Here is a 16023-nt window from a genome sequence, read left to right as displayed (position 1 = left end):
TAACTTTTTGCCAATTTGATTTATTCATTTAATTTAAAATTTTAAAAAATCCAATTCGCGCTCTCATAGATTTGAAAGAGCTACTCACAAAAAATGTATCATTTTTTCAGCTAATTTAAAGTTCATCGCGACTAGAGTCGATAATTTCTTCTCGATCAGTCCAGCCCTCTTCTTGGAGTTGCAATGAGCTCCAAAATTTGTATGACTTTTGTATTTCCTCCGTTTGCTGCAGGTAGCCTGTTGGCTTCGGCGAATCCAAATTGGCGATCTCCAACGGAAATACTTTTCTGATTGCATGCCACTGGAAGTTTTTCTCTCCCCTGAGTTCAATGAAGTCTTTAGACGGCATCGGTAAACTTTAAATAACGTGCAACCATCAGTTTTTGAATTATTAAATTGATTATTTTAAATACCCAGTTGTTGCAAAGTCCGTAACCATTCGAGTCATGAATCGCATCATCTGCTTGTCCTTACTTTTCGGATCCTTAGGAATGGCTGGGAAGAATTTAGGAATGGAGAAAATATACTGCAGCTCATCCATGTGGACGGCCCCTGATATTTGTTTGTTTATAATTAATTAATCAAGAAATATATTCATTTGGGCTCATCACCATAGTCAATATTCGAGTTTGGATCCCAGTTGGACGACATTGATTGTTTTCCTCTGTAGCCAAACCGGTAGTAATAAATCGGCCTGGCAGTGCTGTAGCTCCTCATCATTTTAAGCGAATTTATGATTGGGAGTAAAAACTGCCTATCTGTAAACATCTGTAAATATAAAGCAAATAGACTAAATTTGTATTAGAACTTTTGAATTTTTCAATTTGTTACCCTGATCATTTCCTCTATGCTTTGAATGTCAATTTTCTTTTCACCGAAATAAAATTTCCTCATTTTATCAGCAACTTCTTTTGGATTTTCTGTTGTAAAGTTCAAAGTCAGCGGACCAAGAGTGGAAAATTCCCGATCAATTTCTTCCAGTATGGCGTGATCGTGTGCATACGCTGCAATTTATTCAACAGATTAAAAAACGCAAACGCATGTTCAATTCTGTGATTAACATCGTGCTGCGTCACATACCAGCTACTCTGAATCCTCCATCATGGGACGTAAATCCGACCATCCAGGGGATAGAATTTTCAGGGTCCAGTCTCTCGGTTTCCTTGATCAACTCCTCACGACTGGCTGGCAAGAAATTCTGTCCTCCGTGACTAAGAGGCTCCACTGCAGGACGGAATGGCAGAATTGGCTCAACTCCCCAGTCCTTCATTAATTATTTTTATTTTAAAACGTCGTGGAATCAACTCTAATAAAACAAATACGTAAAGCTGATCCGTCTTGTCAACAAGTTCAGTTGCATCAATTTTTCTTAGGCAGTCCACCAATTCTTCAGAATTTTCAATGGGACAGCCATGGATTTTTCCGAATTTTTTCGCTTGCATTGCAGGCTTGTACGAAAATGCCCAGGGTGCGTAAACAGTTCCGCTCATCGAGATAGCATGATTGAACAAGCCTGATTTGTGTAAAAACCAGAATTAAATGATAAAATTCAAAAATTTTACCTTTTGACATTGGAGAAATCATGTGATAATGTACACTTGCGCCTCCAGCACTTTCCCCGGCGATTGTAACCATTCCTTCGTCTCCTCCAAAAGCAGCAATATTCTTCTGAACCCATTTTAGAGCGGCCACCTGGTCTTTCAAGCCAAAATTTCCAGGGCACGCCTTGTCCTCCGTGCTCAAAAAGCCTATTTTCAACAAATTGCAAAAATACAATCATGACAGCGTTGTAATGCGCACCGAATGATCCTAATCTATAACTAGGCGTGACCAAGATGATGTCCTGGTCCAGCAAATAGTCTGGTCCGTAGGTACCCGCTGAGCCGCACAACCAACCCCCGCCGTGGAAAAAAATTAGTACCGGCAAACTTGATACATGTTCCCCTTTCCGCGGTAGCTATTAAAGAACCATTGAATCTAAAGCAAGTATCCTCATTCAAAGCTTTTCATTACTCACTTTTGGCGTATAAACGCTCAAATAAAGGCAGTCCTCTTGTCCGAAAATTTCTTTGCTGTGGGAAAACAAGACGTCTCGTTGGATGCAGACAGGGTTCTCCTTATTGGCTTCGCGCACCCCTTCCCATTTTGCTGGCTCGACGGGTTCCTTCAGATTTTAAATAATATCAATACTTTGTTCATTTTGCTCAAGCAGACTTTTCATTATTTTTAAATTTTACAAGAGGAAAAAGGGAAAACCTTGAAACGAAGTGGTCCAACCGGAGGAGCTGCGTACGGGATGCCTTGAAATGAGAAAATCGGATTTCCTGAGTGGCTACGCGTTTCTGTGCCCTGAAGAATGCCCTGCTCGACAACAACTTGCAAGGAGGAGCCGCGCACCGACTGCGGTGTATTGAGCAAGGCAAGTAAAGAGAGAAAAATAAATGCGACAGCCGTCATATTGAAGCTGGCGCAAAAGATATACTGAATAGCGTAGGGGATCAGTCTCGAGAAGAGAACACGATTAACATTAAAAATTATGACGTTGTTATGCAACGCAAGCTGATCTCCTTGTCGATTGCGGTAGGTCAAGATGTCAGGCGGTGTACACAAGTGTCGTAATTTTCTTGGCTAACTGCAAGGTTGTAAATTTCAAAGATGACAGAAACCGTTTGTTTTAAGTGCAAGATTGCGAAAAATCATAAAAAGGCTCACTGTAACAGAAATAATGCATGATGCAAATTTTCAGGTCTTTTTGTTTTTATCTAAAAAGAAAAAAGAATAAAACGATAGTAATATTATTTAAAGCTTATTATCGAAAACTATCTGTTAAAAATACAGTTGAAATATCTTTTTGAGCTGCAGCGTGATGCATGGAATTTTACAATTCGTCATGGTCGGAAACGAAAACATCTTCTTCTTTGGTCCACCCATCCTCTTGCAGATTCAACGATTGCCAAAATCTGTACGACTTCTCAATATCCTCCGTTGATTTTATATAGCCGGTTGGCATCGACGAGTCGAGATTCGCGATCTCGAGCGGGAATACTTTATTTATTGCGTGCCATTTAAAGTCACCCTCTTCTGCTGGGTCTTTAGAAGGTGTCGGTAAACTAAAAAATCAAATTAGGTAATTTAAACTCAAGTTTTAAAATTGTTAATTACCCAGTTTTCCCGAAATCAGAAACCAGTTTGGTCATAAATTTCATAACTCGAGCGTCCTCACTGTTTTCATTTTTAGGAATTGTTGGAAAATGTTTCGGAGCAGGGAAAATGTACTGTATATCATCCATGTGGGCGACTCCTTAAAATATAAAAATATATTATCGATTCAGAAAATTACATTCACTAACCATAATCAGTGTCCGAGAAAGGGTCCCAATTAGACGACATCGAATGTTTACCCCTGTAGCCAAATTGATAGAAATATATCGGCCTGACTGTGCTGTAGCTCCTCATAATTTTCAGAGAGTTAATAATCGGGAGCGAAAACGTCCTTTCAGTGTACATCTAAATATCTATAATTGTATCAACATTGCTCCCATTATTAAAAGTGTTACCTTAGTTATGATGTCCTTGTGCTCTTTGTCAATTTTATTTCCGCCAAAGTAAAACTGTCTAATTCGCCCTGCCAAGTATGCTCCCTGGTCAGAAGTATAATTCAGGGTCAAAGGCCCAAGGGTGGCGAAATTAGCGTCAATATCTTGCATGATTGAGGCATAGCTAGAAAATGCTGAAATGATTTAGAATAAGAAAAGCTTTAACAAAAGGAGCAGATTAAAACTAACAAGCTGTTCGAATCGCTCCATCATGTGAAGTGTATCCAACAATCCATGGGATCGAGTTAAATGGAGTCAATGTTTCAATTCGCTCAATCAGCTTTTCTCGCGCGGCAGGCAGGAAAATTAATCCGTCGTGTTGAGGCTCTTGACAAGGACGAAATGGCAGGATAGGATCTATTACCCACTCCTAAATATGCATTACAAATGAATACAAAATTAAATTTGATTCTTTTAAGAATTACATATAACACGTCCTGTGTATCGATCAAATCATAAGCCTCCTTCTTCATCAAGCAATCGACTAATTCTTCTGAATTATCAAATGTGCATCCATTAGCCATCGCGTATTTTCTTGCGTTAGATACAGGATTCGGTGCGAAAGCCCAAGGGGCGAAAACTGTGCCACTCATAGAAATTGCGCGTGTGAACAAGCCTGGGTGAATGATAAAAAACACAATTTTACCATCAATTCAAAAAGTAAAATCGTAGCTCACCCTGTGATAATGGAGAGATCATGTGATAGTGGACGCTTGCTCCTCCAGCACTTTCTCCGGAGATTGTGACCATTCCTGCATCACCCCCAAAAGCACCAATATTCGTTTGGACCCATTTCAGAGCGGCCACCTGATCCTTCATGCCAAAGTTTCCAGGGCACGTCTTGTCCTCAGTGCTTAAAAAGCCTACGTGACCAATGAGAACAGGACGTCAGGAAAACTTGAGCGGGCGAAGTACCAAACACCCCCAATCTGTAATTCGGCGTGACCAAGACGATGTCCTGGTCCATTAGGTAGTCGGGTCCATAGGTGCCTGCTGAGCCACACAGCCATCCTCCGCCGTGGAAGTAAACAAGAACCGGCAATGAACCGGTTATGTTTTCCCCTTTCCGCAACACCTACTCAAAGCCAATGTTATAACAATGTCACGAGTACAGATACATTTATAGCATGTTGCGCACATTCGGTGTGTATACGTCTAGGTACAGGCAGTCTTCCTGTCCAAAGATTTCGTCACTATGAGAAAATAAAACGTCTCTCTGGATGCAGACTGGGCCCTTTTTTGTGGCATCGCGTACACCTTCCCAACGTTTTGTCTCCGAGGGATCCTAAAAAAATATTTCGGTATAAAAGAAATGAAAAAGTGCAGGTCTACTTTCATTCAAATCTAATGAGTGAAATAAAAAAACGATCGGTCTTAATTTTTCCGAGAAAAACCTGGTAAAGAGTGGAGGCAGAGATGATAATTTTTATCTTAAATAAAAAACCATTGTTTCATTAATTTAGAAATAATGCAATTGCATAAAGTGGAAAGATTATCATGCACCAAGCAAGCGAAAATTGAATTGATAGTAGGTTGAAAAGTCACCTTGAATCGGAGTGGTCCAATTGGAGGTGCAGCATACGGAATTGCGTGAAAAGCCAAAAAAGGTTTTCCTGAGTGACTCGTCTGCACTGCACCCTGCAAGACACCCTGCTCAACCTCAACCTGTATGGCTGAGCCGCAAGCTAACTCAGACAAGCCAAGGAGAGCGAATAAAGATGCAAGATAAAACCCGGTACACATCGTGTCGGTCCCCGAGTTCGCAAGAGACTGCATATATATACTGCACTGGTGGTGCAATATACACTTGAGACAAGTAAGAAATGGCAATTAAAGAGATCATTGGCTGGTGTAGCTCCATCGTCTCCCTGATAAAAGCGCATCGTAAGTGTCATGCGTCATGTTGTGAATGAATGTTATATGCTAATGCTTCCCTGTGATTGAAAATTGCCAGGATGGAGAAGAACATTATTGAATTGTCTACTTTATGAGCTTTATTTTTATTATTTATATCTTCTCTTGAAAGTTATGTAAAAGCCTGAGTTAGTAGAGGCATGTTGATCCTGCTACTCTATAAAATCTATCTGCGTTTTTCCCGTTTCCACGTGTCGTCTATAGCCTCAGTGTATATTGCCACCCGCTTCAAAGAGTTTCCGCATACCTAGAAATCTGAACCGAACAATCAGCGTCTCATCATTTTATGGTGCACAATAAAGTTGTAAAATGATGACAATAAGTATGAGGCAATCACTGCTATTAAATATTACCTTGGTACCTTTTATTACATTTTTAGGGAAGAGGGTTGAAATGTAATGTTATGTGCTCCATGCAAAAAACGAGCAGTGAAATTGTTGATAATATATTGTCTTTTTTATTTCGTCTGTTGTACACACCTTAAGGAGTTGTTTAAAAAAAGTTTTCATTCATTCCCTATAAGTTGATTTTCATAAAGCAAAACAATACGCAATTCGACATCGAGTTATAATTTGATTAAACATTTCAACTAAGGAATTTTGGCCGGCATTTTTATTTCTGTAATCTTTATGGCAGAAATTATAATCTCTGCGACATTTATTTCGAGTGATCTCAGTTAAATAATAACTTCAAGAATACTATATTGCTGAAATGGTAATTGTATTTAATGAGAGGATGATAAAGATAAAGGCTGTTGTGAAGGTTATTAGTATTGTCTTCCATATAGTAAAGATAAGTATTTGCTCTCCATCCCCTTTTTCTCTCGCTTATTGGTTTTGCAGATGATTTTCCACTCTTTTGCTGCACAGTTGACTTTTTGGAGCAACTTTAGTTGTCTTCTTTGGCGGGTTCTCTTTTCCTTCTTCTTGTTTGACTCCTTGGCCGTCTTATCAGTTTTCTTGTCCACCTCGTTGCTACTCTTGCTTTCTTCTGGTTTTGCATTCACCGCCAACAGATCGTGGCTGCTTGGTTTCAACGACAATGGCTGCAGAGAAATGATAAGTCTAGTCTTCAAGCCCAGGGAGCGCATCATTGCAACGAACATGTGGACCAGCTAATTCTTGTTTGGTGCGCTTTCATCTCTTGGAAATTCCTCTCCAGCTGCTCAACCAGGTTAAGGGTTTTATCTGCTTTGCCATAATACCACAGTTATCTGCACAAGAAATAAAGCCGTTTTTTTGTCTTTTTGCTTTACTGAAATTATTGTGAAACAATTAAAATTTATGTTTTTAATTTTTACAAAAGCTAATTGCTTCTATATAATTTTGATCTTTTATTTTAGTCTACAGAGTGTAATTCAAACTTATTACTTAACTGAAAATAGGGAAACTGCTTCAAAATTCCGGTGTCCAAATATGGTTTACGATGAAGCAGATAAAAATTTAAAGAGCATCTTTTGAGTTTTTGGAATAGAAATAAAATTCAAAATGGCCTGTTAAATTAATGGAATTGATAAATAATTTATTCCAAATGCTACTATTTAAGTGATTTACTTAGATTACCTTCTTCTAAAACCATGTGACAATATTCTCAAAACAGCTCAAGTCACATTTCTTCGGTAGATAGCAGTGTTGGGAAGGCAGAATGGAAAGTGCGACAGCCATCAGTGTGAGAGCGTTGAGCTTCTTAACACGAGGAACTGCGTACGGGATGCCTTGAAATAAGAAAATTGGGTTTCCTGAGTGGCTACGCGTTTCTGTGCCCTGAAGAATACCCTGCTCGACAACAACTTGCAACCGACTGTGGTGCATTGAGTAAGGCAAGTAAAGAGAGAAAATTAAGTGCGACAGCCGTCATATTGACGCTGGCGCAAAAGATATACTAAACAGCGTAGGAAATCAGTCGCGAGAAGAGAACACGATTAACATTATAAATAAATGGCGTTGTTATGCAACGCAAGCTGATCTCCTGGTCGATTACGGTAGGTCAAGATGTCAGGTGGTGTACACCAGTGTCGAAATTTTCTTGGCAATCTGCAAGGTTATTAATTTCAAAGATTACTGAATTTTTTTTTAAATTGCAAGATTGCGAAAAATCATAAAAAGGCTCACTGTAACAGAAATAATACATAATGCAAATTTTCAGGTCTATTTGTTTTAATTCTAAACAGATGTAAGCATAATATGACACAATGACAGTAACATAATTTAAAGCTCATTTTATCGTATTTGATACAAAATGCAATTGAAATAACTTTTAGAGCTACAGCGTGTTGTATGCAATTTTAAAATTCGTCATGGTTGGATACGAAAACATCTTCTTGTTTGGTCCACCCATCCTCTTGCAGGTTCAACGATTGCCAAAATCTGTACGGCTTCTCAAAATAATCCGTTGGCTTTATATAGCCAGTTGGCATCGACGAGTCGAGATTTGCGACCTCAAGCGGGAATATTTTGTTTATTGCGTGCCACTTTAAGTCCCCCTCTTCTGATGAATCTTTAGAAGGTGTCGGTAAACTAAAAATCAAATTAGGTAATTTAAAATCAAGTTTTAAAATTGTTAATTACCCAGTTTTCCCGAAATCAGAAATCAGTTTGGTCATAAATTTCATAACTCGTGCGTCCTCACTGTTTTCATTTTTAGGAATTGTTGGAAAATATTTCGGAGCAGGGAAAATGTACTGTAATTCATCCATGTGGGCAACTCCTGAAGATAAAAAAATGTATTAATCATTCAGAAAATTACATAAAATTACCATAATCAGTATTCGAAAAAGGGTCCCATTTTAACGACATCGAATGTTTACCCCTGTAGCCGAATTGATAAATATATATCGGCCTGACTGTGCTGTAGCTCCTCATAATTTTCAGAGAGTTAATTATCGGGTGCACAAACATCCTTTCAGTGTACATCTAAACATCTTTAATTTTACCAACGCTGCTCCCAATATGATTAGTGTTACCTTAGTAAAGATATCCTTGCTCTCTTTGTTGATTTTAATTCCACCAAAATAAATCTGTCTAATTACACCTGCCAAGTATGCTCCCTGGTCAGAAGTATAATTCAGGATCAACGGTGCAAGGGTGGCAAAATTAGCGTCAATTTCTTCCATTATTGGAGCAGAGCTCGAAAATGCTGTAATGTTTTGCGAATAAGCTTTAACAAATAGAGTTTTTAAAAGATTAAAACTAACAAGATGTTCTAATCGCTCCATCATGTGAAGTGTATCCAACAATCCACGGGATCGAGTTAAATGGACTCAATGATTCAATTCGCTCAACCAGCTTTTCTCGCGCCGCAGGCAGGAAAATTAACCCGTCGTGTTGAGGCTCTTGGCAAGGACGGAATGGCAGGATAGGATCCATTCCCCAGTCCTAGAGATACATTACGAATGAATACAAAATTGCATTTGATCGCTTCTTTAACTACATATAACACGTCCTGTGTATCGATCAAATCATAAGCCTCCTTTTTCATCAAGCAATCGACTAATTCTTCTGAATCATCAATAGAGCATCCATTAACCATTGCGTATTTTCTTGCGTTAGATACAGGATTCGGTGCGAAAGCCCACGGAGAGAAAACTGTACCACTCATAGATATGGCGCGTGAAAACAAACCTAGGCGAAAGATAAGAAATACAATTTGATCATTAAATCAACAGGTAAAATCGTAGCGCACCCTGTGATAATGGAGAGATCATGTGATAGTGAACGCTTGCTCCTCCAGCGCTTTGCCCGGCGATCGTGACCATTCCTGCATCACCCCCAAAAGCACCAATATTCTTTTGGACCCATTTCAGAGCGGCCACCTGATCCTTCATGCCAAAGTTTCCGGGGCACGTCTTGTCCTCAGTGCTTAAAAAGCCTACGTGACCAATGAGAACAGGACGTCAGGAAAACTTGAGCGGGCGAAGTACCAAACACCCCCAATCTGTAATTCGGCGTGACCAAGACGATGTCCTGGTCCATTAGGTAGTCGGGTCCATAGGTGCCTGCTGAGCCACACAGCCATCCTCCGCCGTGGAAGTAAACAAGCACCGGCAATGAACCGGTTATGTTTTCCCCTTTCCGCAACACCTACTCAAAGCCAATGTTATAACAATGTCACGAGTACAGATACATTTATAGCATGTTGCGCACATTCGGTGTGTATACGTCTAGGTACAGGCAGTCTTCCTGTCCAAAGATTTCGTCACTATGAGAAAATAAAACGTCTCTCTGGATGCAGACTGGGCCCTTTTTTGTGGCATCGCGTACACCTTCCCAACGTTTTGTCTCCGAGGGATCCTAAAAAAATATTTCGGTATAAAAGAAATGAAAAAGTGCAGGTCTACTTTCATTCAAATCTAATGAGTGAAATAAAAAAACGATCGGTCTTAATTTTTCCGAGAAAAACCTGGTAAAGAGTGGAGGCAGAGATGATAATTTTTATCTTAAATAAAAAACCATTGTTTCATTAATTTAGAAATAATGCAATTGCATAAAGTGGAAAGATTATCATGCACCAAGCAAGCGAAAATTGAATTGATAGTAGGTTGAAAAGTCACCTTGAATCGGAGTGGTCCAATTGGAGGTGCAGCATACGGAATTGCGTGAAAAGCCAAAAAAGGTTTTCCTGAGTGACTCGTCTGCACTGCACCCTGCAAGACACCCTGCTCAACCTCAACCTGTATGGCTGAGCCGCAAGCTAACTCAGACAAGCCAAGGAGAGCGAATAAAGATGCAAGATAAAACCCGGTACACATCGTGTCGGTCCCCGAGTTCGCAAGAGACTGCATATATATACTGCACTGGTGGTGCAATATACACTTGAGACAAGTAAGAAATGGCAATTAAAGAGATCATTGGCTGGTGTAGCTCCATCGTCTCCCTGATAAAAGCGCATCGTAAGTGTCATGCGTCATGTTGTGAATGAATGTTATATGCTAATGCTTCCCTGTGATTGAAAATTGCCAGGATGGAGAAGAACATTATTGAATTGTCTACTTTATGAGCTTTATTTTTATTATTTATATCTTCTCTTGAAAGTTATGTAAAAGCCTGAGTTAGTAGAGGCATGTTGATCCTGCTACTCTATAAAATCTATCTGCGTTTTTCCCGTTTCCACGTGTCGTCTATAGCCTCAGTGTATATTGCCACCCGCTTCAAAGAGTTTCCGCATACCTAGAAATCTGAACCGAACAATCAGCGTCTCATCATTTTATGGTGCACAATAAAGTTGTAAAATGATGACAATAAGTATGAGGCAATCACTGCTATTAAATATTACCTTGGTACCTTTTATTACATTTTTAGGGAAGAGGGTTGAAATGTAATGTTATGTGCTCCATGCAAAAAACGAGCAGTGAAATTGTTGATAATATATTGTCTTTTTTATTTCGTCTGTTGTACACACCTTAAGGAGTTGTTTAAAAAAAGTTTTCATTCATTCCCTATAAGTTGATTTTCATAAAGCAAAACAATACGCAATTCGACATCGAGTTATAATTTGATTAAACATTTCAACTAAGGAATTTTGGCCGGCATTTTTATTTCTGTAATCTTTATGGCAGAAATTATAATCTCTGCGACATTTATTTCGAGTGATCTCAGTTAAATAATAACTTCAAGAATACTATATTGCTGAAATGGTAATTGTATTTAATGAGAGGATGATAAAGATAAAGGCTGTTGTGAAGGTTATTAGTATTGTCTTCCATATAGTAAAGATAAGTATTTGCTCTCCATCCCCTTTTTCTCTCGCTTATTGGTTTTGCAGATGATTTTCCACTCTTTTGCTGCACAGTTGACTTTTTGGAGCAACTTTAGTTGTCTTCTTTGGCGGGTTCTCTTTTCCTTCTTCTTGTTTGACTCCTTGGCCGTCTTATCAGTTTTCTTGTCCACCTCGTTGCTACTCTTGCTTTCTTCTGGTTTTGCATTCACCGCCAACAGATCGTGGCTGCTTGGTTTCAACGACAATGGCTGCAGAGAAATGATAAGTCTAGTCTTCAAGCCCAGGGAGCGCATCATTGCAACGAACATGTGGACCAGCTAATTCTTGTTTGGTGCGCTTTCATCTCTTGGAAATTCCTCTCCAGCTGCTCAACCAGGTTAAGGGTTTTATCTGCTTTGCCATAATACCACAGTTATCTGCACAAGAAATAAAGCCGTTTTTTTGTCTTTTTGCTTTACTGAAATTATTGTGAAACAATTAAAATTTATGTTTTTAATTTTTACAAAAGCTAATTGCTTCTATATAATTTTGATCTTTTATTTTAGTCTACAGAGTGTAATTCAAACTTATTACTTAACTGAAAATAGGGAAACTGCTTCAAAATTCCGGTGTCCAAATATGGTTTACGATGAAGCAGATAAAAATTTAAAGAGCATCTTTTGAGTTTTTGGAATAGAAATAAAATTCAAAATGGCCTGTTAAATTAATGGAATTGATAAATAATTTATTCCAAATGCTACTATTTAAGTGATTTACTTAGATTACCTTCTTCTAAAACCATGTGACAATATTCTCAAAACAGCTCAAGTCACATTTCTTCGGTAGATAGCAGTGTTGGGAAGGCAGAATGGAAAGTGCGACAGCCATCAGTGTGAGAGCGTTGAGCTTCTTAACACGAGGAACTGCGTACGGGATGCCTTGAAATAAGAAAATTGGGTTTCCTGAGTGGCTACGCGTTTCTGTGCCCTGAAGAATACCCTGCTCGACAACAACTTGCAACCGACTGTGGTGCATTGAGTAAGGCAAGTAAAGAGAGAAAATTAAGTGCGACAGCCGTCATATTGACGCTGGCGCAAAAGATATACTAAACAGCGTAGGAAATCAGTCGCGAGAAGAGAACACGATTAACATTATAAATAAATGGCGTTGTTATGCAACGCAAGCTGATCTCCTGGTCGATTACGGTAGGTCAAGATGTCAGGTGGTGTACACCAGTGTCGAAATTTTCTTGGCAATCTGCAAGGTTATTAATTTCAAAGATTACTGAATTTTTTTTTAAATTGCAAGATTGCGAAAAATCATAAAAAGGCTCACTGTAACAGAAATAATACATAATGCAAATTTTCAGGTCTATTTGTTTTAATTCTAAACAGATGTAAGCATAATATGACACAATGACAGTAACATAATTTAAAGCTCATTTTATCGTATTTGATACAAAATGCAATTGAAATAACTTTTAGAGCTACAGCGTGTTGTATGCAATTTTAAAATTCGTCATGGTTGGATACGAAAACATCTTCTTGTTTGGTCCACCCATCCTCTTGCAGGTTCAACGATTGCCAAAATCTGTACGGCTTCTCAAAATAATCCGTTGGCTTTATATAGCCAGTTGGCATCGACGAGTCGAGATTTGCGACCTCAAGCGGGAATATTTTGTTTATTGCGTGCCACTTTAAGTCCCCCTCTTCTGATGAATCTTTAGAAGGTGTCGGTAAACTAAAAATCAAATTAGGTAATTTAAAATCAAGTTTTAAAATTGTTAATTACCCAGTTTTCCCGAAATCAGAAATCAGTTTGGTCATAAATTTCATAACTCGTGCGTCCTCACTGTTTTCATTTTTAGGAATTGTTGGAAAATATTTCGGAGCAGGGAAAATGTACTGTAATTCATCCATGTGGGCAACTCCTGAAGATAAAAAAATGTATTAATCATTCAGAAAATTACATAAAATTACCATAATCAGTATTCGAAAAAGGGTCCCATTTTAACGACATCGAATGTTTACCCCTGTAGCCGAATTGATAAATATATATCGGCCTGACTGTGCTGTAGCTCCTCATAATTTTCAGAGAGTTAATTATCGGGTGCACAAACATCCTTTCAGTGTACATCTAAACATCTTTAATTTTACCAACGCTGCTCCCAATATGATTAGTGTTACCTTAGTAAAGATATCCTTGCTCTCTTTGTTGATTTTAATTCCACCAAAATAAATCTGTCTAATTACACCTGCCAAGTATGCTCCCTGGTCAGAAGTATAATTCAGGATCAACGGTGCAAGGGTGGCAAAATTAGCGTCAATTTCTTCCATTATTGGAGCAGAGCTCGAAAATGCTGTAATGTTTTGCGAATAAGCTTTAACAAATAGAGTTTTTAAAAGATTAAAACTAACAAGATGTTCTAATCGCTCCATCATGTGAAGTGTATCCAACAATCCACGGGATCGAGTTAAATGGACTCAATGATTCAATTCGCTCAACCAGCTTTTCTCGCGCCGCAGGCAGGAAAATTAACCCGTCGTGTTGAGGCTCTTGGCAAGGACGGAATGGCAGGATAGGATCCATTCCCCAGTCCTAGAGATACATTACGAATGAATACAAAATTGCATTTGATCGCTTCTTTAACTACATATAACACGTCCTGTGTATCGATCAAATCATAAGCCTCCTTTTTCATCAAGCAATCGACTAATTCTTCTGAATCATCAATAGAGCATCCATTAACCATTGCGTATTTTCTTGCGTTAGATACAGGATTCGGTGCGAAAGCCCACGGAGAGAAAACTGTACCACTCATAGATATGGCGCGTGAAAACAAACCTAGGCGAAAGATAAGAAATACAATTTGATCATTAAATCAACAGGTAAAATCGTAGCGCACCCTGTGATAATGGAGAGATCATGTGATAGTGAACGCTTGCTCCTCCAGCGCTTTGCCCGGCGATCGTGACCATTCCTGCATCACCCCCAAAAGCACCAATATTCTTTTGGACCCATTTCAGAGCGGCCACCTGATCCTTCATGCCAAAGTTTCCGGGGCACGTCTTGTCCTCAGTGCTTAAAAAGCCTACGTGACCAATGAGAACAGGACGTCAGGAAAACTTGAGCGGGCGAAGTACCAAACACCCCCAATCTGTAATTCGGCGTGACCAAGACGATGTCCTGGTCCATTAGGTAGTCGGGTCCATAGGTGCCTGCTGAGCCACACAGCCATCCTCCGCCGTGGAAGTAAACAAGCACCGGCAATGAACCGGTTATGTTTTCCCCTTTCCGCAACACCTACTCAAAGCCAATGTTATAACAATGTCACGAGTACAGATACATTTATAGCATGTTGCGCACATTCGGTGTGTATACGTCTAGGTACAGGCAGTCTTCCTGTCCAAAGATTTCGTCACTATGAGAAAATAAAACGTCTCTCTGGATGCAGACTGGGCCCTTTTTTGTGGCATCGCGTACACCTTCCCAACGTTTTGTCTCCGCGGGATCCTAAAAAATATATTTCGGTATATAAGAAATTGAAAAATGCAGGCCTTTTTTCATTCAAGTGTAATGAGTGAAATAAAAAAATGATCGGCCTTAATGTTTCCGAGAAAAACCTGGTAAAGAGTGGAGGCAGAGAGGATAATTTTTATCTTAAATAAAAAACCATTGTTTCATTAATTTCGAAATAGTGCAATTGCATTAAGTGGAAATATTATCATGCACCAAGCGAAAATCGATTGAAAGGTCACCTTGAATCGGAGTGGTCCAATTGGAGGTGCAGCATACGGAATTGCGTGAAAAGCCAAAAAAGGTTTTCCTGAGTGACTCGTCTGCACTGCACCCTGCAGGACACCCTGCTCAACCTCGACCTGAATGGCTGAGCTGAAAGCTAACCCAGACAGGCCCAGGAGAGCGAATAAAGTGGCAAGATAAAACACGGTACCCATCGTGTCGGTCCCCGAGTTCGCAAGATACTGCTTATAGATGCTGCCCGAGTGTTGCAATATTCTAGAGAAAAATATGTATATAAAAAGTAAGATATGACATTTAAAGATATCATTGGCTGGTGTAGCGCTATCCGCTCCCTGATAAAAGCGGATCGTAAGTCATGTGTTGTGAATGAACTTTTTATGCTAATGATTCCCTGTGATTGAAAATTGTCAGGATGGTGATGCATAATGACTTTATGAGCGTTATTTGTATTTTCTCTTGAAAGTCATATAAAAGTCTGAGATAGAGGCAGGTTGATTTTGCTACTCTAGCTATAAAATCTATATGTGACTTTCCCATGTTTTTATTCCTGTTTTTTTTTGGCAAAAAGCACAATCTCTTTAGATTAGATTAGAGACCTATTTCTAGTGGTCTCTGTTAAATAATATCTTCAAGAATACTGAAGAATACTATATTGCTGAAATGATTATTGTATTTATTTGATAATGATAAAGATATATGTGACTTTGGCTGTTGTGAAGGTTATAGCATTATTTTCCATAAATAGGCTCAATTCTTGTGTTCCTATATTTGGTTCTATTGTTGCATAGCTGTGATTGCAATTAGGTAGAATAAAACGATACATTTATCAATGTGTTACAAAGTCAGTTTTTCGTCGTGCCGCATATCTATAGCATCTAGTTTCAAGCAAGTAAATTAAATATGAATTAATTGTTGAAATAAAAATTTATCCAAAGCCAACGATATTTTAAAACATAAAATTCTGAATTTTATTAAAGAAAAACAGACAGATTTAGGATTTATGTACCTTTGGTGAAGAAACAACAAAATTGAGTTCACACTATATCTATGAAACCTT

At 38.8% G+C, this 16023-nt stretch overlaps 3 protein-coding genes across 3 annotated transcripts; all 3 read right to left on the bottom strand.

Annotated features, from left to right (window-relative positions):
• LOC135944342 (esterase E4-like) lies at positions 1-2496 on the bottom strand. The gene is made up of 10 exons (XM_065491193.1): positions 2257-2496; positions 2018-2164; positions 1801-1957; positions 1563-1748; positions 1323-1513; positions 1081-1264; positions 832-1004; positions 612-768; positions 414-552; positions 1-356 (listed from the first exon to the last, which is right to left on the bottom strand). The coding sequence occupies exons 1-10, from the start codon at positions 2455-2457 to the stop codon at positions 116-118; spliced, it is 1776 nt and encodes a 591-aa protein (XP_065347265.1). The 5' UTR covers positions 2458-2496; the 3' UTR covers positions 1-115.
• Positions 2497-2735: 239 nt separating this feature from the next.
• Positions 2736-5464, bottom strand: LOC135944341 (esterase E4-like). The gene is made up of 10 exons (XM_065491192.1): positions 5142-5464; positions 4735-4881; positions 4512-4671; positions 4274-4459; positions 4022-4212; positions 3786-3966; positions 3558-3730; positions 3351-3507; positions 3163-3301; positions 2736-3110 (listed from the first exon to the last, which is right to left on the bottom strand). Exons 1-10 carry the CDS (start codon positions 5370-5372, stop codon positions 2879-2881), a joined length of 1797 nt encoding a protein of 598 aa, XP_065347264.1. The 5' UTR covers positions 5373-5464; the 3' UTR covers positions 2736-2878.
• A 2247-nt stretch (positions 5465-7711) lies between these two features.
• On the bottom strand, positions 7712-15178 carry LOC135942333 (uncharacterized). The gene is made up of 21 exons (XM_065488385.1): positions 14963-15178; positions 14571-14717; positions 14348-14507; positions 14110-14295; positions 13858-14048; positions 13622-13802; positions 13391-13563; positions 13184-13340; positions 12996-13134; positions 12716-12944; positions 11316-11473; positions 10060-10345; positions 9653-9799; positions 9430-9589; positions 9192-9377; positions 8940-9130; positions 8704-8884; positions 8473-8645; positions 8266-8422; positions 8078-8216; positions 7712-8026 (listed from the first exon to the last, which is right to left on the bottom strand). Exons 1-21 carry the CDS (start codon positions 15158-15160, stop codon positions 7795-7797), a joined length of 3771 nt encoding a protein of 1256 aa, XP_065344457.1. The 5' UTR covers positions 15161-15178; the 3' UTR covers positions 7712-7794.
• Positions 15179-16023: the final 845 nt, after the last annotated feature.

The sequence above is a fragment of the Cloeon dipterum genome, chromosome 4 (assembly GCF_949628265.1).
Source record: "Cloeon dipterum chromosome 4, ieCloDipt1.1, whole genome shotgun sequence".
NCBI classification, from domain to species: Eukaryota; Metazoa; Arthropoda; class Insecta; order Ephemeroptera; family Baetidae; genus Cloeon; species Cloeon dipterum.
Note: the sequence above shows the minus strand (reverse complement) of the source record. Positions and strands in the feature narration are given on the sequence as shown.